The 25,317-nt window shown below is 50.1% G+C and overlaps 1 protein-coding gene across 1 annotated transcript in view; it reads left to right on the top strand.

The window, feature by feature from the left end:
• LOC141154020 (uncharacterized) overlaps window positions 1-25,317 on the top strand; it is a gene marked incomplete at its 5' end in the record, with an annotated part of 178,194 nt that overhangs the window by 35,304 nt on the left and 117,573 nt on the right. Inside the window, one exon of the mRNA XM_073639444.1 lies at window positions 11,657-11,986. Within this exon, the coding sequence (XP_073495545.1) occupies window positions 11,657-11,986 (330 nt within the window). The remainder of the gene's footprint in view (window positions 1-11,656; window positions 11,987-25,317) is intronic.

Genomic DNA, 25,317 nt, shown 5'->3' with positions numbered 1-25,317 from the left:
TTGTCATCTCCTTGAACCCCATCTGCGGCACGGGCAAGCCATTACTGGCGATGATGCTCAAGTCACTGTCTGGATACCGTGTTATATCAGCATCAGTCTAATACTGCTTAAAAAGTACATAAGGGATAGTAGTTACTTGCGACCCGGTATCCAGCAAGGCGCTCATGGGGATACCGTCCAGCACCACGGGTAAAACCGGGCGCCCCCCAACGTACTTATTGCGCCAATTGTAAGGGCCTGGTGATCTTATGCCTGGGGGTTGGCCCTCTGCCCCAGGTTGGACCCGTTTAAATTACAGTACCTGGAAATGTGTCCGGGCAGGTTGCATCGACGGCAAATGGGCTGTCCATCCTCTGCGTAGCGGTCTGTGGGCCTCCCTCGGAATGACGGGATCCTCCTCTGTCGACGCCACGGGACATCCTCCGGACTTGAGGCCAACTCGATTGGTCTTGATGGGTCCACTTGTAGCGCCTGGACGGTCCTGGTCAACGCCGTGACGCTCCTGGTCAGCTCCTGGACTTGGTGATGCAGATCTTTCGACGGGGCTTGGTTCAGGGCCTGTGCATCAGCCCCCACAGAGTCCATAGAGGAGGGCGCCGCCTCCTAGTGGTAGGTGAGAGCAGGGCGCCGGGGGTTTATAGTGCCACTTGTTGCGGGTTCACGGAGCACTCTTATGGCCCTGTCCTTGAATTGGGCAAAGGTCAGATCAGGGTTCTGAAAGAACATGAGGCGCAGCTGGGTCCTGTGGGCGCTAGACAGCAGACCTTCTCTGAACTGTTCTGTTAGTAGCTTATCCGTATCCTGCACGCTGCCAGGGTCAGCTTGTTTGATGGCTCTCAAGGCTTCCTGCAAATTTAGGGCATAGTCTCTGATTCTGTCCTGTGCCCGCTGCTTACATCCATAGAACCGCATTTTAATTTCAGCGGAGGTACGGGTATCAAAGGTACCCCGCAGCCGGGCTAGAATGTCCTTTACGGTCCTTTTCTCCTCAGTGGGCCATGACTTTACCTCCCGCTGGGCTGCGCCAGTTAACTGCCCTGTCAGTATGCTAATCCTCTGTTCCTCTGTCAGGGGGTAAACTTGGAACAAACTGTACAGCCTTTCCTTAAAGTCAGTTAGTGCATGGGGCTCCCCTGAATACTTAGGCAGCCAGGCCGCTCCAGGGATGTAGGGCAGGGAAAATGGCATCACCGCTGCTGCAGCTGTGCTGGTGGTAGTGCGCGCCTCCGTGTCCGACATCTTCCTCCCCCCCTAGTTAAGCGTGGCCTACCTTCCGACGATCCTCTTCTGTAGGCCGCGGCTCCGCTGGTGCTGCTCCGGACGAGGACCTTGCGTCGCGTCCTGGTGACGTCAGCGTCGCTCTCTCTCCCTTCCAGGACCTTGCGCAGCATCGGTGCGTGGGGCGGAGCTTTGGGTCTCGCGCGGTTTGGACGTCCACGCCCCTCTTCTTCCCGCGCGGCGTCCTGAAAATGGCATCCGATGGTGGGAAAACTGCTGAAGATGGCGGGAACCGACGGAAGATGGCGGGAGGCCGCTGAAAATGGCGGGAAACGGCTCCGGATGGCGGGAAAACTCTTCTTCAGGTACGTGTACAGTCTTTTTCAGGCACGCAATACCCGTTTGTGGCGGGTTGGTTACTATCCTGCCGACTTAATCCAAAGCTGACTCGCCCCCTGGGCCGTGGGGCACTCGGAGCCAGGCAATAGGGAGACGATGGGGGTAGTAGTGGCAACCCGGTCCGTGGCTCAGGGTGGTCAGACCAGTGGCAGTCCTTTATAAGTTTTAAGTAACGTCCGACTACGCCACCCGTGGATTGCAGTCAGTGCTAACCGCCGCTGCAGTGCAGACCTCTGGGGCAGATGTAAATGTGCAGCTCCGAATAGTACAACTCTCCACGGGAAGAGTAGGGCCCCAGGGCAGTGTATGATGGATGATGGAGGGGATGATTCCAACCGCGTTAGCCAGGAAACGGAGGCCTCTTAAACAGTTCAGGGTCTTTATTAGAACAGGTAAAACGACCCAGAAACAGGCCCGGCTAGGAGGGGGCCTGGATGTCTGAGAGGAAGTGGGAAGCTGGCCCTGGTCAAGGTGAGGGTGTCGGCCTACCGTGCTCTCTGTGCTCCTTCTGGCTATTTCCCTTCTGGTAATGTAACAGCCCACGTTCCTGAGCTCACCGTGTCCTCTCGCCCGTATGGATTGCAACTCGGGTCCCTTGCTACTCCCGGCCTGGTACAGCTCTGCTGGTCCCTTCTGCTGTGGCGGAGCCTCCGGGCTTCTTAGGCCAAGGAACATACAGTCCCCTGCGGACTGGTTATCTGCTGTAGGATGTGGAATCCTCACAGCCTCAGACACCAAAGTCTGGTAGATTAGTTTCTTTATTTGCCAGGACAGACTCACTTCGCCTTTTGTCCCTGGCTCGTGGCTCTCCTACTGCCACACGTCCTCTTAGGCTGCAACACAACTGTCTGTCCCTGCTCTGGGACACCTCTCAATCCAGAGACAGGTTGTCCAGTTCTTTCTAACCCTGCCCCCAGCTCCACCTTTTATAGGGGCAGCCTGCTCCTCCTACTGGTCTGGGACAGGAGGTGCTGCATGCTAATGATCCTTGACTAGAGAACCTCCCCCTTGCTCTCAGACACAGCTTTATTATACATTTGTGGCATCCAGGCCAGGGTGACACAGTTACATCATCCTTTTTGTCCAGGTGGAATTAATCTACTTTAATCCAAAATCTGCAAACCAATAATTACAGAACATTGAGACAATTATCAGTGCAGTCTGTTTTTCCACATCTGTTTAGTTTTACAAACTAGAGACATATTCACACTGCACCAATATTACGGACAGGCTGCTGTTGCATTATGTTTTTTGGCCGTCATGTCAACCCTGCTAAGCATTTCTCGTTGATTTCATAATGTTCCTGGGCTGGTTAAGTGTTGTCAATTTGAACTAAACTTTATAATTGTGTCCAAAATATTTGTTAAACCAAAATGTGGCACTGGCAGCAGATGTGATACTGTGAGACAAAAAACAAACAAATGAAAATGTATGAGCCGCTAGCTGCAACCGTAACACCATCACTACTGGCAGCAACCATCCCGCCAGTAGTAATACGAAATGCAGATTATACTTGGCCTCCTTTACGTCAGATAAGTTAATCAGTGATGAGTAAGCAAAGAATGTAATGGAATATGTCACATCACGCATTTCAGTCACAGCAGGATGATGTCGTCTCTGACAGCGACACCATCAGCTTGAGCCGGAGTTTTGCTCAGTCCACCACCGTAACCCATAACACTAAATACTGTGCATAGCAGAAATTCAGTTCTGTCAATGACATCTTCTTCTGTTCTGCTCTTTAGTCCTTCAACCCACAACAAAAGACTAAGGAAAATACTATCCCAGAACAACATTTTCCAGTTGATTGATTGGAAGAGATGAGCAGACAGCCTTTTTACTCAGTAACGTAAAGCCAGAGACGATGGAGGACACCATTGTAATGTCAAGCCTTACTGCAGGCGGTATGAGTTATGGCGGTACGGGCAGTGGCAGTGGTACTAGCATTGTAAAGAATGGCAAATCTTAAGGAGATGAAGGGGCTTAGGCCATTTTACACATAGAAGGGACTGTCAGCAGAATCAGCGATGACGATGATGATGATTCTGTGGTGGACAAATTTTAGGAACCAAACTGGTGCAGAGAAGGTGATGTCATCGGAGGAGAATGGTCTTGGTCTTGACGATAAACGGCGCAGGCAACGAACGACTAAAAGATCATCTGGTGTGATACCTACTTGTTCTGCGGTCAGTTCTGGAGCAGGTGATGCTCAATGTACTTTTGATCACAGTGATGGCGAGTTATTTGTGCCTGTATCTTGTGTGTAAGAGTTCTTTTGCATGATGCTGCAAGACAATTTTTTGGTAGTCTGTAGGCTCTCCATCAAAACATAAAGCAACATCTCCTGTTTATTTTGAAAAATCAAGCCAGCCAGCAATCAGAGCAAACGACCAGCTTCCTCCTTCCCTATCTTACTGTCAAACAGGCCACTCACTCAAGTAGTACTCGCTCCACCGCTCCACCATTCTGGAAATGATCCATCACTGATTGTGTGTCAAGGACATAGACATACTCTCCCAATCATCTGCTCGTTTGTCAACTAACATCTCACCTGGTCAGGTTGTTGGTTTTGCCGTCACTGCCGTACCTCCTTGTGGAGTCGGCTGCCTTTCAAGAAATGATGGCGTGTGATGAGCCTCACTGGAAGGTTCACAGGTAACGGGTGCCCACTCTCTGCCCTCAATGACATGTTTTCTTTTTTTGCATAATGAATTGTAGTTTTCAATGACGTTATTAACTTTATCATGTGATAAACTTAAAGGCAAGGAAAAACATTTTAAGTGGGGTGGAATTATTATTTTTAATTAATATTTTTGTTTATTATTATAGCACCATTTATTCCATGGCGCTTTACATGTGATAAGGGGTAGACATACCGATAGGAAATATAGATTGTGAGCCCCGATGGGGACAGTGCCGATATTGTCTGTGAAGCGCTGTGGAATTAATGGCGCTATAGAAGTGAGTAATAAATAAATAAATAAAAATAAATACTTAGCAAATAAAAAGTACAATAATCTTCAACAAAAAAGAGTCACCGAGTGGTACAGGAGAGGAGAGGACCCTGCCCGCGAGGGCTCACAGTCTACAAGGGATGGGTGAGGATACAGTAGGTGAGGGTAGAGCTGGTCATGCAGCGGTATGGTGGAGCGAGGACCCTGCCCGCGAGGGCTCACAATCTACAAGGGATGGGTGAGGATACAGTAGGTGAGGGTAGAGCTGGTCGTGCAGCGATATGGTGGAGCGAGGACCCTGCCCGCGAGGGCTCACAGTCTACAAGGGATGGGTGAGGATACAGTAGATGGGGGTAGAGCTGATCGTGCAGCGGTATGGTGGAGCGAGGACCCTGCCCGCGAGGGCTCACAGTCTACAAGGGATGGGTGAGGATACAGTAGGTGAGGATAGAGCTGGTCGTTCAGCGGTATGGTGGAGCGGTGGTTAATGCACGTTGTAGGCTTGTCGAAAGAGGTAGGTCTTCAGGTTCCTTTTGAAGGTTTCCATGGTAGGCGAGAGTCTGATGTGTTGGGGTAGAGAGTTCCAGAGTAGGGGGGATGCACGGGAGAAATCTTGTATACGATTGTGGGAAGAGGAGATAAGAGGGGAGTAGAGGAGGAGATCTTGTGAGGATCGGAGGCTGCATGTAAGTGTGTACCGGGAGACTAGGTCACAGATGTATGGAGGAGACAGGTTGTGGAAGGCTTTGTATGCCGTGTTTAGGGTTTTGAACAGGAGTCTCTGGGCAATAGGGAGCCAGTGAAGGGATTGACAGAGAGGAGAGGCCGGGGAATAGTGCGGGGACAGGTGGATCAGTCGGGCAGCAGAGTTTAGGATAGATTGGAGGGGTGCGAGAGTTTTAGAGGGGAGGCCACGGAACAGTAGGTTGCAGTAGTCGAGGTGGGAGATGATGAGGGCGTGCACTAGTGTTTTTGCCGATTTGTGATTGAGGAATGTGCGGATCCGGGAGATATTTTTGAGTAGGAGTCGGCAGGAAGTGGAAAGAGCTTGGATATGTGGTTTGAAGGAGAGGTCAGAGTCAGGGTTACCCCATGGCAGCGAGCTTGCGGGACTGGGGAGAGTGGACAGCCGTTGACTTTGGTAGATAGCTGAGTTGGGGGAGTTGAGTGAGACGGTGGAAAGATGATGAATTCTCTTTTATCCATGTTAAGTTTTAGAAATCTGTCAGAGAAGAAAGATGAAATAGCCAACAGACATTGAGGGATTCTGGTTAATAAGGAGGTGATATCGGGTCCAGAGAGGTAGATCTGTGTGTCATCAGCTTAGAGGTGATACTGAAAGCCATGGAACTCTATGAGCTGTCCCAGGCCGAAGGTGTAGATGGAGAAGAGCAGGGGTCCTAGAACTGAACCTTGGGGGACACCGACAGATAGGGGGCGAGATGAGGAGGTGGTCTGTGAGTGGGAGCCATTGAATGTCCGGTCTGCTAGGTATGACGAGATCCAAGATAGGGCCAAGTCTGTGATACCGAGAGATGAGAGTCTGTAGCAATAAACCACACAATTCTGCCATTGTACTTTCATTCTGCAGGTCAGGACCAAATTGACATATTTTTTTTTATATGTGTTGCTGTATATAGAATAAAATAACTTGGTTTGCATCACAAATTTTTAAGACCTTAAAACCCCGCTCATGTTTTGCGGGGTGAATTCTTATTTTTATTGTTACCATTTTGGGCACAGATAATTGTTTAATTTGCATCTTAATGCAGGAAGATGTTAATGTTCTAGAACGGTGTTCTCATCCCGCTTTTCCCCAAGTAAAAAGAATAAGTATATTTAGAATCGCTGCGTTCATAAAAGTCTGATCTTTTAAAATTGGGGAATTAATTAATCTGATCTGGTAAAGAGAAAACAATCCAATCTCCAGAATTGTCTTTTCCTGTCAACTCATCTCATCTGTAGTGGTTTTGTAATTACCTTGCGGTGCAGTTACTGCCTGTGAGTGGCGCTATCACTTGCTGCTCACAGGCATCACGTTACCCCCGACTTCAGCCGGCTCTGACATCCGATGATGTTACAACATGATTCCGGATGCAGGCGGGGGTCCCTCTTCCGCGTTCCACTGGTGGCTGCTGGGTTGTGGGCGGGGTTACCCTCAACGTCACACCCAACATCCACCGCACGCTTTCCCAATGAATGAGGAGAGGGAGAGCGCGCGTCACTGATGTCACGCCTCACTTGACTTAATGTCAGTGGCGGGTCACGTGATGCCTGTGAGAGGCCCGCGGTAGCGCCACTCACAGGCAGTATCTGCAACACAAGGTATTTACAAAATCCCTCAGGGGCCCCGGGGGAATACATTAGGGGGGAGGGGGTAATAAAAAGTTGTGAACAACTTTTTTAAAATAAAACCTACGCATGTTTGTCCTGGTCAGTCTGATTACAGTGATGCCAATCATGTTTCTTAATAATTTTTACACAATAAAAACAAAACCCAAAAACAAAGGCAGAATTTCATTTTTTACCTTTTCATTCTTACGTTTTTTTTTAATGCCATCATTAATTTTACCATAAAATGTACGAAAAAATGGTAAAAAGAAAATCTTTCTGCAAAATACCAGACTACATACAGTTATATGAAAAAGTTTGGGCACCCCTATTAATCTTAAGCTTAATGTTTTATAAAAATTGGTGTTTTTGCAACAGCTATTTCAGTTTGATCTATGTAATAACTGTTGGACACAGTAATGTTTCTGCCTTGAAATGAGGTTTATTGTACTAACAGAAAATGTGCAATCTGCATTCAAACAACATTTGACAGGTGCATAAGTATGGGCACCCTTATCATTTTCTTGTTTTAAATACTCCTGCCTACTTTTTACTGATTTACTAAAGCACTTTTTTTGGTTTTGTAACCTCATTGAGCTTTGAACTTCAGAGCCAGGTGTATGCAATCATGAGAAAAGCTACTTAAAGTGACCACTTGCAAGTTGTTCTCCTGTTTGAATCTCCTCTGAAGAGTGGCATCATGGGTTCCTCAAAACAACTGTCAAATGATCTGAAAGCAAAGAATATTCAACATAGTTGTTCAGGGGAAGGATACAAAAAGCTGTCTCAGAGATTTAACCTGTCAGTTTCCACTGTGAGGAACATAGTAAGGAAATGGAAGAACACAGGGACAGTTCTTGTTAAGGCCAGAAGTGGTAGGCCAAGAAAAACATCAGAAAGGCAGAGAAGAAGAATGGTGAGATCAGTCAAGGACAATCCTCAGACCACCTCCAGAGAGCTGCAGCATCAACTTGCTGCAGATGGTGTCACTGTGCATCGGTCAACTATACAACGCACTTTGCACAAGGAGAAGCTGTATGGGAGAGTGATGCGAAAGAAGCCGTTTCTGCAAGCACGCCTCAAAGAGAGTCGGCTGAGGTATGCAAAAGCACATTTGGAGAAGACAATTTCTTTTTGGAAGAAGGTCCTGTGGACTGATGAAACCAAGATTGAGTTGTTTGGTCATACTGACTCGCCCCCTGGGCCGTGGGGCACTCGGATCCGGGCAATAGGGGAACGATGGGAGTAGTAGTGGCAACCCGGTTCCGTGGCTCAGGGTGGTCAGGCCAGTGGTAGTCCGTTATGTGCTGATGATTATGTCCGACTACCCCACCCGTGGATTTGCGGTCATTAGGAACCGCCGCTGCAAGGCAGTCCGCTGGGGCCGATGATGTATGCAGCTGGGATGGTGTGACTCCCCACGGGAAGAGTGCGGCCCCAGGGCAGTGTAGTGGATGGTGGGAGTGATGGTAGTGAGAGTCCCAGTGCTGATAGTGCTGGAGGAGCAAGGAGCACACAGACAACAGGTTGCAGTCCAGGGTCTTTACTAGAACAGGTAAACTGACCCACAAACAGTCCCGGCTAGGAGGGGACCTGGATGTCTGAGAGCAATGGGGAAATTGGCCCTGGTCAGGGTGAGAGTGTAGGCCTACCGTGCTTTCTGCGCTCCTTCTGGCTATCTCCTCCTTATAGGGTAACAGCCCACGTTTCCGAGCTCTCCGTGTATTCTCGCCTGTATGACCTGCGACGTGGGTTCCTTTCTGCTCCCAGCCTTGTACGGCTTTGCTGGTCCCTTCTGTTGTGGCAGGGCCTTCAGGCTTCTTAGGCCAAGGAATATACAGTCCCATGTGGACTGGTTATCTGCTGGAGGATATGGAATCCTCCCAGCCTCAGACACCAAAGTCTGGTAAATTAAGTCCGTTATCTGCCAAGACAGGCTCACTTCGCCTCTTGTCTCTGGCTTGTGGCTCTAGTCCTGCCACACTTCCTCTTAGGTGCAATACAACTTTCTGTCCCTGCTCTGCTCCGGGACACGTCTCAGTGCTGAGACAGGCCATCCAGTTCTCCCTAACCCTGCCCCCAGTACCAGCTTTTATAGGGGCAGCCTGCTCCCCCTACTGGCCTGAGACAGGAGGTACTGCATGCTAATGTTCCCCTGACTAGAGAACCTCCCCCTTGCTCTCAGACACAGCTTTAATATACTTGTGGCATCCAGGCCAGGGTGACACAATACAAAAAGGCGTTATGCATGGCGGCAAAAAACACAGCATTCCAAGAAAAACACTTGCTACCCACAGTAAAATTTGGTGGAGGTTCCATCATGCTTTGGGGCTGTGTGGCCAATGCCGGCACCGGGAATCTTGTTAAAGTTGAGGGACGCATGGATTCCACTCAGTATCAGCAGATTCTTGACAATAATGTTCAAGAATCAGTGACAAAGTTGAAGTTACGCAGGGGGTGGATCTTTCAGCAAGACAATGATCCAAAACACCGCTCCAAATCTACTCAGGCATTCATGCAGAGGAACAATTACAATGTTCTGGAATGGCGATCCCAGTCCCCAGACCTGAATATTATTGAACATCTGTGGGGTCATTTGAAGAGGGCTGTCCATGCTCGGCGACCATCAAACTTAACTGAACTGGAATTGTTTTGTAAAGAGGAATGGTAAAAAATACCTTCATCCAGGATCCGGGAAATCATTAAAAGCTACAGGAAGCGACTAGAGGCTGTTATTTTTGCAAAAGGAGGATCTACTAAATATTAATGTCACTTTTCTGGTGAGGTGCCCATACTTATGCACCTGTCACATTACTGTGTCCAACAGTTATTACATATATCAAACTGAAATAGCTGTTGCAAAAACACCATTTTTTATAAAACATTAAGCTTAAGATTAATAGGGGTGCCCAAACTTTTTCATATAACTGTACACTGATGGAAAAAAAAGTTGTAGCTCCTGGAAGAAGGCAAGGAAGAAATGAAGGCACAAAAACTAAAAATGTCCTGTTCTTTAAAGGGATAATACTTATTTTACTTATTTTATTTTTGGGTAAGCCGGGCTGATCAAGTTCTGGTGTTATATTTTTCTCTTGATTTGAACTTGAGTTTTTTTATTCATTTCCTTTTTTTTAACAATTTTTGTTGTCTCACTAGTGGAGTTGAACCTGCTTTCATTTAGCACTTCTCACTGGTCTCACTGCAGAGATGAATATGATTACAAACTGCAGCTCTCCTCTCACAGTGCCGTCAGCTCTGATATGTCTCCTGCTCAACACTGATTTCCATGAGATAATCATTATCATTGGGAGGGTGGTTTCAGCTGAGTCATCTCATCATTGGAGGGCGGGGTCAGCAGTAATCTCATTATCATCAGAGGGCGGGGTCAGAAGTCATCTCAATATCATCTGAAGGTGGGGTCAGCAGTCATCTCATTATAATCAGGGGGCAGGGTCAACAGTAATCTCATTATCATTAGTGGTTGGGGTCAGTAGAGTTTGATCACTAATGATAATGAGATAACTCTACTGACCCCGACCACTAATGATAATGAGATGACGGTTGACCCCACCCTCCAGTGATGAGATGACTACTGACTCTGATCACTAATGATAATGAGATGAGTCAGTAGTCATCTCATCACTGGAGGGTGGGGTCAACAGTCATCTCATTATCATTAGTGGTCGGGGTCAGTAGAGTCATCTCATTATCATTAGTGGTAGAGGTTAGTAGTCATCTCATCATTGGTTGGTGGGGTCAGCATTCATCTCATTATCAGAGGGCGGGGTCAACAGTAATCTCATTATCATTAGTGGTTTGGGTCAGTAGAGTTACCTCATTATTATTAGTGGTCGAAGTCAGTAGATTCACCTTATTATCATTTGTGGTTGGGGGGGTCAGTAGAGCCATCTCATAATTATTAGCAGTTGGGGTCATTAGAGTCATTTCATTATCATTAGTGGTCAGGGTCAGCAGAGTTATATCATTATTATCAGAGGACGAGCAGAGTCATCTCATTATCATTAGCAGTCGGGGTCAGTAGAATCACCTAATTATCATTAGCAGTCGGGGTCAGTAGAGTCACCTCATTATCATTAGCAGTCGGGGTCAGTAGAGTCACCTCATTATCATTAGCAGTCGGGGTCAGTAGAGTCACCTCATTAACATTAGCAGTTGGGGGCAGTAGAGTCATCTCATTATCATTAGCAGTCCGGGTCAGTAGAGTCACCTCATCATTAGCAGTCAGGGTCAGTAGAGTCACCTCATTATCATTAGCAGTCAGGGTCAGTAGAGTCACCTCATTATCATTAGCAGTCAGGGTCAGTAGAGTCACCTCATTATCATTAGCAGTCAGGGTCAGTAGAGTCACCTCATTATCATTAGCAGTCGGGGTCAGTAGAGTCACCTCATTATCATTAGTGGTTGGGGACTGTAGAGTCATCTCATTATTATTAGTGGTCGGGGTCAGTAGATTTACCTCATTATCATTAGTAGTTGGGGTCAGTATAGTCACCTCAGTATTATTAGTGGTCGGGGTCAGTAGATTCACCTCATTATTGTTAGTGGTCTGGGTCAGTAGAGTCATCTCATTATCATTAGCAGTTGGGGTCAGTAGAATCACCTTGTCATCATCAGCAGTCAGGGGCTGCAGTTACCTCATTGTCATTAGGTAATAACCTGTTGTGATGTATATGATATAAGATCTGTTACACTGATGTACAGTGAATGACCTCTGTTCCTTGTATCCTACACAGGCATCTTGTGTCTGATTGGTCCCAGTAAGGCAACCATTCGCTCCGGGAACTCTATGACCGTGCGGTGTGTATATGATGAAGGATACGAGGATTATATTAAGTACTGGTGTAAAGGAGAAAGCTCCAGCTCCTGTATCATCCAGATAAAGACCGAGACACACAAGAAGGAGGTCTCAATGGGAAGATTCACCATCAAGGACACTCCGGCCACTCACAGCTTCAATGTGACAATGGAGAACATGAGAGTGAAGGATTCAGACATTTATTACTGTGGAATAGAGAGAAATCTGAAGGACAACATGCACATGATGAAGGTGGAGGTCCTGCCAGGTGAGAGTGGTGGGGGTCCCTATCTCTATCACAGAAGTGGGATAACTGTGGAAATTCCCTCATATACAAGGGCATATGTATCATAGAGGCAGACCCCGAGGGGCCCTAGGAGAGAGGGGCCCAGCTCTCTTTGGTCTAGGATTGCTCAGGACTCTCCACTGCATTGTTACCAAACAAGAATAGAGGAAAGCATGTTGTTTTTCTCACTTGCACACTGTATGGTGGTATTATTGTTGTGCATTGTATGTTGGGTGGTTTTCTGCAGTGCTGTAGGTTACTGTATATCTGCTTCATAGATAGGCACTGACAAGCTATGATTCCTGCTACTAGTATGCACAAGCGGAGGGCACCATCTAATCAATGAGACCCATATGTAGCAAAGGGACTGCAAACAAGCAAGACGAAGAAGCATGCTAATATGCTGTGATCACCATATGCAAAAGATATATGAAAAAATGTATACATTTTATTAAGTGCATGTCACAGAACAAAACCAAAAAATGTTAAAACACAAGTAAAAACCCACACCGAGTGGTAGCCCATCCAACAGACTATCCAGGCAAAATATATGTGAATGATACAGATAAAATATACATATACTGTTTCTGATGATCAAAGATCCTTTTGATACTAAACTCCCCACACTAAATATAGAAACCAATAAATGCTGTAGTTAGGGGCAATAAATGTAACTTAGTGCCAAATGGATGAGCACAGACCTGCAAAACTAATGCAAACGTAGATGCATGTCTGTGCACAACAAGGCCTGTTCAGCAATACATACCCAGAAGCAGGGCCGCCATCAGGCCATTACTGCCCTTACTGCTGTATGGGGCCTGGTGAGCAGCAGTACAGAGGGGAGGCCCGGACCCAGTCAGGGCCCCCTCCTTGTTCTTCTGCTCATCAGGCCCTGTGGTGCAACAGGTGCCGGGCGCCGTCAAAGGCTGAAGCTGTTCCCGGAGCTCCACAGCCCCTGGGAGCTCCGCAGCTCCGGGAATGCACCCAGCGCCGTTGCCAGGACACCGGAAGTCGAGCTGCGCCTGCAGGTGATGATAAGTATGATCAAACTATTTTTTTTTCCTTTTTCTTTCCAAAATGAATTTAATAGGTGAGTGGAGGTGGACTGCAAGTCATGGAGTGAGGGGGGACTGCAAGTGATGGAATGAGGGGAGGGGGCTGCAAATGAAGTGAAGGGGGCTGCAAATGGAGTGAGGGGGGGCTGCAAGTGGAGTGAGGGGGGCTGCAAGTGGAGTGAGGGGGGGCTGTAAATTATGGAGTGAGGGCAGGGCTGTAAATTATGGAGTGAGAGGTGGGCTGCAAGTGATGGAGTGACGGGGGCTGCAAGTGATGGAGTGACGGGGGCTGCAAGTGATGGAGTGAGGGGAGGGGGCTGAAAATAATGGAGTGAGGGGGGGTTGTAAATTATGGAGTGAGGGGGCTGCAAGTGTTGAAGTGAGGGGAGGGGGCTGCAAATGGAGTGAGGGGGATAGAAAATGGAGTGAGGGGGGCCTGCAAATGGAGTGAGGGGGCCTGCAAATTGAGTGAGGGGGGCTGCAAATTGAGTGAGGGAGCTGCAAATGGAGTGCCGGAGGCTGCAAATTGAGTAAGAGGGTCAGCAATTTGAGTGAGGAGGGCTGCAAATTGAGTGAGGGGGGCTGTAAATTGAGTGAGGGGTGCTGCAAATGGAGTGGGGGGGCTGCAAATGGAGTGAGGGGGCTGCAAGTGATGGAGTGAGGTGGGGGCTGCAAGTGATGGAGCGAGGGGGGGCTACAAATGGAGTGAGGGGGAGCTACAAATGACGGGGAAGGGCGGACTGCAAATGATTGAGTGAGGGGGGACTGCAAATGATGAGGTACAGAGTGGAGGCATTGAGGTTGCAAGAGTGTGAGTGATTGAATTGGCGGAAAGAGTATGGGTGCTAACTAAGTTATATATTAGGTGGGGAAAGTGGCTATTTATAGTTAGTGGGGGCACAGTGGTGGATTACAATTTATATTTGGAATGGTGGGTTGCATAATAACTAATGATACAATAATGGTGGGTACGTGTCTGTATTCAGCTGAGTAGTAGAAGAAAAAGTGGGAAATGTTCTCTGTAAGCTGCTAAAGATAACTGTGTTATTTTATGCAGAGACGACCCCTGGCTGGAAGAAGTGATGGCGGTCTGTGCTGGATGAAAAAGAAAAGCAAAGATGAAGGACTTCAACTAGAGAATTCACTGGTGAGCAGGGTCGGACTGGGGCACCGGGACACCGGAGAATTCTCCAGTGGGCCCGGGTCCTCAGCGGGCCCCCGAGCAGGATGCACGGGGGCCCCTGGTTAACATGGCCACCGGTGCTCCACACTGCAAGTGCCCGGAGGGTCAGGAGTGCCTTGCAGTGCGACTGATGAGAGCACTCTAGCCTGCTTCTCGGAGCCCCAGGATCCGGGGGGCCCATGGCCAGATTGCCCCCATCCTGTGCGATGGGACATGATGTCATCATGCAGCGCGAGCCTGTCATGGAGAAAGATGCCGGGGAGGAAGCAGAGGACGATGCCATGGGGGAACGTGCTGAGAGGTTGTTTTTTTTTTTTGAGGGAGATCAATGGTGATTGAGGAGATGGGGGGAGATATGGCATGGCAATAGGGGAGGTGGGGAGAGATATGACATGGTCGGAGATATATGGCATGGCAAGGGGGGAGGTGGGGGGAGATATGCATGGCATGGTGATAGAGGAGGTGGGGGGAGATATGCATGGCATGGTGATAGAGGAGGTAGGGGGAGATATGCATGGCATGGTAATGGAGGAGGTAGGGGGAGATATGCATGGCATGGTAATGGAGGAGGTTGGGGAGATATGGTATGGCAATGGGGGAAGTGGGGGGAGATATGACATGGTGGGAGAAGATATGGCATGGCAATGGGGAGGTGGGGGATGATATGACATGGTGGGGGATATATGGCATAACAATGGGGGAGGTGGGGCGAGATATGCATGGCATGGTGATGGAGGTGGTGGGGGAGATATGCATGGCATGGTGATGGAGGTGGTGGGGGGAGATATGCATGGCATGGTGATGGAGGAGGTAGGGGGAGATATGACATGGCATTAGTGATAGAGGAGGTGGGGGAGATATGGCAATGATGATGGAGCAGGGGGGAGATATGGCAATGATGACGGAGCAGGTGGGGGAAGATATGACAATGATGACGGAGCAGGTGGGGGGAGATATGGCAATGATGACGGAGCAGGTGGGGGAAGATATGACTGATGACGGAGCAGGTGGGGGGAGATATGGCAATGATGACGGAGCAGGTGAGGGGAGATATGGCAATGATGACAGAGCAGGTGGGAGGAGATATGGCAATGATGACGGAGCAGGTGGGGGGAGATATGGCAATGATGACAGAGCAGGTGGGAGGAGATATGGCAATGATGACAGAGCAGGTGGGGGGAGATATGGCAATGTTGACGGATGTGGTGAGGGGAGATATGGCAATGATGGAGGCGATATGACAGTGATGGAGGAGGTGGGGAAGAGGAATGATGGGGATGGGAGGGAGCAATGATGGAGGAGGTGGGGGGAGAGCAATGATGGGGATGGGGGAGAGAAATGATGGGGAATTATTTGGATGCTATATGCTGTTAATATCTGGTCTGGTCATGGTGTGATGGTATTTCTCCCTTGTATGTGGTATTATTCAGTCACTATGTGGTGGTAATATTTGGTCTGGTCATGGCGTGATGGTATTTCTCCCTTGTATGTAGTATTATTTGGTCACTATGTGGTGGTAATATGTGGTCTGGTCATGGTGTAGTGGTATTTCTCCCTTGTATGTGGTATTATTTGGTCACTATGTGGTGGCAATATGTGGTCTGGTCATGGTGTGGCAGTATTTCTCCCTTGTATGTGGTACTATTTGTGTTGGTACAGTGGATTGTGTTGTGTATGGCGGTCATTTGTTCTCTCTGATATTAATTAGGAGAATATTCTTTATTTCCATTAGTGATTAAATACTTGGAACAAGATGCACTTAAAGGGGTTCTCCGGGGAAAACAAGTAATCACCTCTCCACAGGATAAGTGATAAATTATTGATTAGTGAAGGTCTGACTGATGGGACCTGCACCGATTCTTCCAATAGGTGCGTTTTCCAATATTCGGACCCAAACGATCAGTAAGTTAGCACCGATCCTGTGGAGCCCTTGGATCGGTGATAACTTGTTTTAACCAAAGAACCCCTTTAATGCAAACTACCATAATTGTACATCCCAGTTATAGCATGTGCACAGTAGATGTGCCGAAGCCTCCTGTGATTTACAGCAGACGCTCCACAGTAATGGGGATATCGGCTATCAGGTATTTCCATATAGCTGTAGGGTGGGCCCCGAGGATCAATTCCTCCTGTGGGCCCCAGACACCCCAGTCCGACACTGCTGGTGAGTCAGTGTGTTACATGTACACTTACACTATACACTATATATAGAGCTCCCATATATAGTGTCACTGGTGATCCCTGTATTACCTGTACACTATACATTATATACAGAGCTCCTGTGTATAATATCATTGGTGTTTACTGTATTACCTGTACAGTATACACTACAAACTATATACAGAGCTCCTGTGCATAATATCACTGATGTTCACTGAAATAACCTGTACAATATACACTATATGCAGAGCTCCTGTGTATAATGTCACTGGTGATCCTTGTATTACCTGTACACTGACACCATATACTGTACAGAGTTCCCATGCATAATGGCACTTATGGTAATATTAGTATTGTGTTTTTTATTAATGATCAGTATTGTAATATTTGGTCACTATGTGGTGGTAATATGTGGTCCGATGATGGCGTGGCAGTATTTGTTGTATGTGGGATTATTTGCTAACTATGTGGTGGTAATATGTGATTTGGTCATGGTGTGGTGGTATTTGTTCCTTGTATGTGGTATTATTTGGTCACTACGTGGTGGTAATGTGGCACCCCAGGGGTCTGGTTTTCCACAGTAATGTAATGTTATGTCTGAGAGCAGGTGGGAGGTCCTTTGGTCAGGGATCCTGTGCATGCCACACCTCCTGCCCAGTCTTGGGAGGGGAAGAACTTCCCCTGTATAAACCCGGGGCTGAGGCAGGGTGAGTCAGACAAGTGGAGTAGAGACAAGAATCAGCATAGGAAACAGCAGAGTCACAAGGAGTCAGGGGCTGGCAGCTGCAGAGCTCGCCCTGACTAAGAAGACTTCTTTCCGGACCCGGAGTCCGAGGCTGTGGGGACTAACTCCTACCCAGCAGCAGAATCCGTCAGGCAGGGGATTTCAGGTCCTCTGGCCCAGAAGCCCGAAGGCACGGTCACACGCGTGGGACCAGCACCGCCATCGTGGAGCGGAAGCCATTAGAAGGCCCCGAGTCACCGGCCATACGGGTGAGCACCACACGGTACACTCAGGGACGTGGGCTACTTACATCAGCTTCTAGCAAGGTAGCCAGAAGAGTACAGTCAGTTTGGGAGGCCTACAACTGCGCCTGGCCAGGGGAGATCCCATCTGCTCAAGGACTGACCAGGCCTCGTTCGCTAGCAAGTACTCCGGGAGGGTCTATCGTTGTTACCAGTAAAGACCCTGAACTACACCGTACCGTCTCTGAGTGGTTCCTGCTACCCCCATCATCCACGTCGGCTGCCCTGAGGCCATACCCCTCCCGTTGGGGGGTATACTATCACGCTGCATAATCTTACCATCGGCCTCAGCGGTCTGCCCCGCAGCAGCAGCTCCCTGGCTGCACTCAACGGGTGGCGTAGTCATCAACTATTTACTACTAATAGACTGCCGTCCAGTTTGACTCCCTGGGCACGGACCGGGTCACCGCCACGAGACTACAACCCTCCACGGATCCGGCTCCGGGTAAGTTCCCGCGTGTGCACCGCAGTGCGACACAGGCCCAGGGGCGCGTCAACTTTGGCGTAGTCGGCAGGATTTCATGCCCGCAACCACCGGGTACTGCGTGCCTGAAAAGCAAAGACTGTTCAAACTTACCAGTGGTGAAGATTCCCGCTATCCGTGGAGGTTTCCCGCCATCCGGCGCCATCTTCTACCTTCTTCCCGCCATCCGCGAAGTTTTCCCGCCATCTTCGACCTTCTTCCCGCCATCCGTGGAGTTTTCCCGCCATTGGACGCCATCTTGAGGACGCCGCGCGGGAAGAAGAGGGGCGTGGACTCCGAAAGCGCGCGAGAACTGAAGCCCCGCCTCACGTCCGGACGTTGCGTAAGGTCCTGGAAGGAGCCCAGCAGACGCCGACGTCACAGGAGCGCGACGGAAGGTCCTCAACCCTGACGATCCACTGCGGAGCCGCGGCCTACGGAAGAGGATCATCGCAAGGTAGGCCACGGTCCACTAGGGGGGAGGAAGATGTCGGATACGGCAGAGAGCTTCGCTGCCTCAACCCCCGCCAGCGCCACCGCTGCTGCAGTTATGCCCTTCACCATGCCCTATATCCCGGGAGCAGCTTGGCTACCCCAGTACTCAGGGGAGTCACATACCCTGCATGACTTTAGAGAAAAGCTGGATAGCCTCTTCCAGGTGTACCCCCTCACAGAAGAGCAAAAAGTGAGCATCCTGGTGGCCCAACTAACTGGGGCAGCCAAAAGGGAAGTAAAATCCTGGCCACCTGGGAGGAAGACTGTCGCAGGGATACTAACCCGGCTGAAGGACACCTTTGATACCCGCACCTCAGCCGAGATTAAGCTTAGATTCTACGGGTGCAAGCAGCGAGCGCATGAGAGTATAAGGGACTATGCACTAAACCTACAAGAGGCCCTGAGGGCCATTAAGCAGACCGACCCTGATGGGGTGGGAAACGAGGACAGGCTGTTGACTGAACAATTTATAGAGGGTTTATATTGCAATGCCCACCGAACCCAGTTGCGGGCAATGGCCTTACAGGATCCCCATCTGGACTTTGCACAGTTCAAGGACAGAGCCATCCGGGTGCTCCGAGAACCGGCACCAGGTGGCGTTGTGACCCACAGACGCCCCACTACCACTTACTACCAGGAGGCGGCGCCCTTGTCAGCAGGGCCTGTGGGAGCTGATGCGCAGGCTCTGGACAATGACCCGGCTCCAGACCTACACCATCAGGTCCAAGAGCTAGCTAAGAGCGTTGCTGCGCTAACCCGAACTGTGCAGTCTTTACAGGTTTCCACCCCAGGGAAGATCCAGCTGGCATCCGGACCGGAGGACATCCCGTGGCGTCGACCAAGGAGGACCCCACCGGCCAGAGGAAGACCCAGTGACCGATACAGTGAGGACGGACGACCCATCTGCCGCCGCTGCAATCAACCCGGACATATGGCAAGGTACTGTTCTTTAAACGGGCACAACCTGGGGTAGAGGGCCAACCCCCAGGAAAAAGATCACCAGGCCCATCGAACTGGCGCGACAGATATGTGGGAGGACGTCCAGTCTTGCCTGTGGTACTGGATGGCATTCCCATGAGTGCCCTACTGGACACCGGGTCACAGGTCACCACCATCCCGTACGTGCTCTTCAAGCAGTACTGGAATGACTCGGATATTACCCGCTACCCCGACGACGACTTGAGTATCATCGCCAGCAATGGTCAGCCCGTGCCACAGATCGGATTTAAAGAGGTGACCATCAAAATTGGTAGAGTCGAACTGGCCGCACAGGGACTGATCATTGTAGATATTGATAAACATGAGAGTCACCCAAAAATAACTCTAGGAACTAATGTAATTGAAAATTGTCTTGCAGAGGTGATTTTCCTTTTACAGCAGGTTGCCAAGAATGCCAGCTCCGGCGAGCAGCGGGTGCTCCAGAAAGAGATCCGGGCACTGATGCAACGGCAACAAGTGGAACTCTCCGGCGGTGAGATTGGTAGCGTAAGAATGTGTGACCCTTTTCCTATTGCCATGCCCCCAAAAAGTGAAATGATGATTTGGTGCCGGGCAGCTATTGGTCTGAGAGGTAGAGATTACCAGGCAATGGTAGAACCAGTTTACTCAGACAGTAGGCCCACCATTTTGACAGCACGGGGGGTCGTCAATGTACGCCATGGGAGGGTGCCCGTTCGCATAATAAATATCGGGGAGAGGGAAGTGTACCTGCCCCGGTATGCCACGCTAGCCAAATTATATATCACTAATCAAAATTCTATACAATCTCTGGAACCCTTGCCTCCATCTCACCCGGAGGAAGGTAACGGCTCTAAGAAAGACATGGAGGACTGGTGTCAGCAACTACATCTGGGTACTGACTCCACTCCCTCACATCAGAAACAAGGAGTCTATCGGGTGGTTCAAGAGTATGAGAGAGTGTTTAGTAAACACCCGTTAGACTTCGGGCGAGTCAAGGGGGTAGAACATCGCATCCCCACGGGAGATCATCCTCCCATAAAAGAGAGGTATCGACCCGTACCCCCTGCACATTACCAACACGCCAAGGGGATGCTTAGAGACATGAAGGAGGCTGGGGTAATCTGGGATAGTTGTAGCCCCTGGGCAGCCCCATTAGTTTTAGTCAAAAAGAAAGACAACACCATGAGGATGTGTGTAGATTACCGGAAAATCAACCGTATCACACACAAGGATGCGTACCCCTTACCAAGGATAGAGGAGTCATTGGCTGCTTTAAGATCTGCTAACTTCTTCTCTACCTTGGATCTCACTAGCGGGTACTGGCAGGTTCCTGTAGCAGAGGCAGACCGGGAGAAGACCGCATTCACCACCCCGATGGGACTTAGCGAGTTCACCTGCATGCCGTTCGGACTCTGCAACGCACCAGGAACCTTCCAACGCCTAATGGAGTGTTGTCTGGGCCACAGAAACTTCGAGACGGTCCTGTTGTACCTGGACGATGTCATCGTATATTCCAAGACGTATGAGGACCACCTGAAACACCTGGCGGAAGTGTTCGAGGCTCTGGCGAGTTACGGCCTAAAGGTGAAACCCTCCAAGTGTCACCTCCTGAAACCAAAGGTGCAGTACCTGGGACACGTAGTGAGCGCTGACGGAGTGGCTCCCGACCCTGATAAAATCACCGCAATTAAGGAATGGCCAAGCCCCTCCAGCGTAAAAGAAGTGCGGCAGTTCCTCGGGTTGGTAGGCTACTACCGAAGGTTTATTCCCGGTTTCACCAAAAAGGCAGCACCTATGCAGGACCTCCTGATAGGCCAGTCCCGGAAGGCCAAGAACCAGAAGCCGCCCTTCAAATGGGAAGAGCTGGAAGAAGAGTCCTTCCGCCAGCTGAAGATGGCCCTCACGGGGGACGAAATCCTGGCGTACCCGGATTATAGCCAGCCCTTTATCCTCTACACCGACGCCAGTAACATCGGGCTAGGAGCCGTACTGTCCCAGATCCAGCAGGGGAAGGAACGAGTAATCGCCTACGCCAGCCGAAAACTGCGACCCACCGAAAGGAACCCCGAGAATTACAGCTCATTTAAGTTAGAGTTCCTGGCCGTAGTATGGGCAATCACTGAGCGCTTTAAGCATTACCTCGCTTCTTCCCGGTTCACCGTGTACACGGATAACAACCCGCTGACACACCTGGACACGGCAAGACTCGGTGCCCTGGAGCAGAGGTGGATGGCCCGTCTGTCCAACTACGAGTTCACAATTAAATACCGGGCAGGACGCTCCAATACCAACGCGGACGCCCTGTCCAGGATCCCCAACCTGCCGGATGGAGGAGAAGATCCGGAGGGACTGGAAGAAGTTGAACTCCCTGCGTTCCACCGTCATGGGACTATTCAGTATTCCCACCGGGTAAGGAGTAAGCAGGCTGCTACGTTGAACCCCTTACCCCACTACAACTGGGCGGAAACGCAAGACAGCGACCCTGCCGTCCGACTGGTGAAGGAGATGCTGACTCGGCCGGAGGCTCGCCTTGAACCAGACGCTCCGGAGGAAGCCAAACAACTATGGGCAGAGAAGAGTCGACTGTTCCTTTACAAAGGGAAGTTGTGCCGCAGAATGGTTAACTCCCGGACGCATGAATTACTCTGGCAAGTAGTGGTGCCACGAAGAGACGCAGCCATGGTGATGGAGGCATACCACGACGGAGCTGGACACTTTGGGTGGAAAAAGCTGGAGTTCCTGCTGCGCGAGCGGTTCCACTGGGTAGGCATGAGGGGAACCATCGAGAAGTGGTGCAGAGATTGTGGCCCGTGCAACCTGAGAAGGAAGGACCGAGCCAGCCAGAAGACTCCCCTGCAGTCCATCGTCACCCGGCAACCGTTGGAACTGGTAGCCTTGGATCATGTAAAACTGACCCCAAGCAGAAGTGGCTACGTCTACGCGTTAACCATCGTGGATCATTACTCCCGGTTCTTGGTTGTCGTCCCCGTCAAGGACTTAACGGCTCAAACAGCAGCTAGAGCCTTCCAGCAGCACTTCTGCCGTCCACACGGGTACCCGGACCAAGTGCTGACGGACCAGGGACCTGCCTTTGAAGCGGAGGTCTTTCAGGAATTCTGCAATCTGTATGGCTGCCGGAAGATAAGGACGACACCCTACCATCCGCAGACTAATGGACTTTGTGAAAAAATGAACCAGGTGGTAATGGATCTTCTAAAAACGTTGCCCCTGGAAGAACGCAGTCTGTGGCCTGAAAAGTTGCCCGATCTGGTGGACCTATACAACCACATCCCGGTAGGTTCCACCAACTGTACCCCGGCTTACCTAATGAGGGCAAGACCTGGTAAGTTACCTGTTGACCTGGAAATGGGAGTCCTGACCCCCGAGGACACTTCACCAGAAACAGACTGGGACACAGAGAGGCAGCAGCAGTACCGGAGAGTACAGGAGAGCGTGGAGCGAAGTCTCTGTCAGGCTAGGGAAAGACAAGAGAAAACTTACAACCAGTATGCTCCCGCTGTTCCCCTGGTACCCGGAGAGCAGGTCTTGAAGAGGAAGAGACGGCTCCACAAGTTGGACGACCAGTGGGAGAAGGACCCGTACACCGTACTGCCCTCAAGCCACGAGAACCCGAAGGTCTGTACCATCAGTAAAGACGGAGGGGAAACCACAGCCATTGTATCCCGGGACCACCTGAAGAAGTGTCCCGAACAACTGAGGAACCCTGAAGAGGAACAAGAAGACCATCGACCCGTGGAAGAAAGGGAAGATATGGTTAGTACCGTGCTCGGGGACTTCCCTCAGTCTTGGACTCAAGTCAATGGTGCAGTTGTGGTACCCGTACTCACCTTCCTCCAACCATCATCCCAAGAACCTACGGAGCAACGGGTAGAGCTGGAAGAACAGCCGGTCCAGGAGGCAGAAGACTCCACACAAGCAGAACAGGAGAATCAACCCTCTGCTTATAGTGAGCCTGCCGTACCCCTAGTGAGACAAAGAGCCGGTAGACAGCTGCCCAGTTTACCCTTGACAGTTCCTACACCCTGTAGTTCAGGGCCAGACAGTCAGCTCCGTAGGTCCACTCGGGCCACTAGAGGCCAGTTACCCGCACGCTGGAGAATTTGAAGTGTATAAATTGTTTTATTTATGTTTTTCTGTGTCTTGTTGCTTGTGTATAATTTTGTGTTTCTAGTTATTTTTAGGGATCCTTGGTGGATTTACCGGGAATCCTTGTACATAGTTGGAGCGTAACCCAGGATGGACTAGAGACTGTTAAGGACTCGGGGTAGGACAGACCCCTACCTGGTTACGTCTCCCTGTGTTGGTGAAATGGACACCTTGCTTCCTTCAGAGACTGCACCCGGTTGCGGACACGCCGTAACCATCTTTATATGTTTTCTTATTGTATTATTAATGTTTTTGCCTTGTTATGTTTTTCTAAATGTGTTTAGTCCCGGAGTACTAAATTTCACTAGGGGGGAATGTGGCACCCCAGGGGTCTGGTTTTCCACAGTAATGTAATGTTATGTCTGAGAGCAGGTGGGAGGTCCTTTGGTCAGGGATCCTGTGCATGCCACACCTCCTGCCCAGTCTTGGGAGGGGAAGAACTTCCCCTGTATAAACCCGGGGCTGAGGCAGGGTGAGTCAGACAAGTGGAGTAGAGACAAGAAGCAGCATAGGAAACAGCAGAGTCACAAGGAGTCAGGGGCTGGCAGCTGCAGAGCTCGCCCTGACTAAGAAGACTTCTTTCCGGACCCGGAGTCCGAGGCTGTGGGGACTAACTCCTACCCAGCAGCAGAATCCGTCAGGCAGGGGATTTCAGGTCCTCTGGCCCAGAAGCCCGAAGGCACGGTCACACGCGTGGGACCAGCACCGCCATCGTGGAGCGGAAGCCATTAGAAGGCCCCGAGTCACCGGCCATACGGGTGAGCACCACACGGTACACTCAGGGACGTGGGCTACTTACATCAGCTTCTAGCAAGGTAGCCAGAAGAGTACAGTCAGTTTGGGAGGCCTACAACTGCGCCTGGCCAGGGGAGATCCCATCTGCTCAAGGACTGACCAGGCCCCGTTCGCTAGCAAGTACTCCGGGAGGGTCTATCGTTGTTACCAGTAAAGACCCTGAACTACACCGTACCGTCTCTGAGTGGTTCCTGCTACCCCCATCATCCACGTCGGCTGCCCTGAGGCCATACCCCTCCCGTTGGGGGGTATACTATCACGCTGCATAATCCTACCATCGGCCTCAGCGGTCTGCCCCGCAGCAGCAGCTCCCTGGCTGCACTCAACGGGTGGCGTAGTCATCAACTATTTACTACTAATAGACTGCCGTCCAGTTTGACTCCCTGGGCACGGACCGGGTCACCGCCACGAGACTACAACCCTCCACGGATCCGGCTCCGGGTAAGTTCCCGCGTGCGCACCGCAGTGCGACACAGGCCCAGGGGCGCGTCAGTAATATGTGGTCCGACCATGGTTTGACGGTATTTCTCTCTTGTATGTGATATTATTGGTCATTTTCAAAAATGTACGTGACATATTCCCTTAATGAAAAATAAATAAAAATATACCTAAAAAGAGTATTGGGTATTTTAAGAAATGTTTAATAGGTTAGAGTAGAGTAGGGCCTGGCCAGAGAGTCTCCTTGTCATGGTTGCGGCTTAAAAATCTTTTGGCTTAAACAAATGCTGAGGGCTGTTTATGTGAGCTGGTGTTCGATGGGAACTGTTAATGTGTGATTGGTGAGGACGGGGTGCAGAAGTGGAATTTTTCCAGGAGTGAGGGGTGGGACTGTGCAAGTTTCTAAGTGTGGAGGCGGAGCTGATGTTGAAGCGGAGTTGGGGTGGAGCCTGGGCAGAGTCTCAAGGGGGCCCGAAAATTTTGCCAGTATGGGGCCCTGAAATTCCTGGTGGCAGCAATGCCCAGCAGAGACCCACAAATGCAGGTGTATCTTGTAAACTAGAACCCTGTT

The sequence above is a fragment of the Phyllobates terribilis genome, unplaced genomic scaffold, assembly GCF_046119375.1.
Source record: "Phyllobates terribilis strain yellow unplaced genomic scaffold, ASM4611937v1 Scaffold_1__5_contigs__length_1240528914, whole genome shotgun sequence".
NCBI classification, from domain to species: Eukaryota; Metazoa; Chordata; class Amphibia; order Anura; family Dendrobatidae; genus Phyllobates; species Phyllobates terribilis.
The sequence above is the reverse complement of the archived record's forward strand: the minus strand, read 5'-3'. Positions and strand labels throughout refer to the sequence as shown.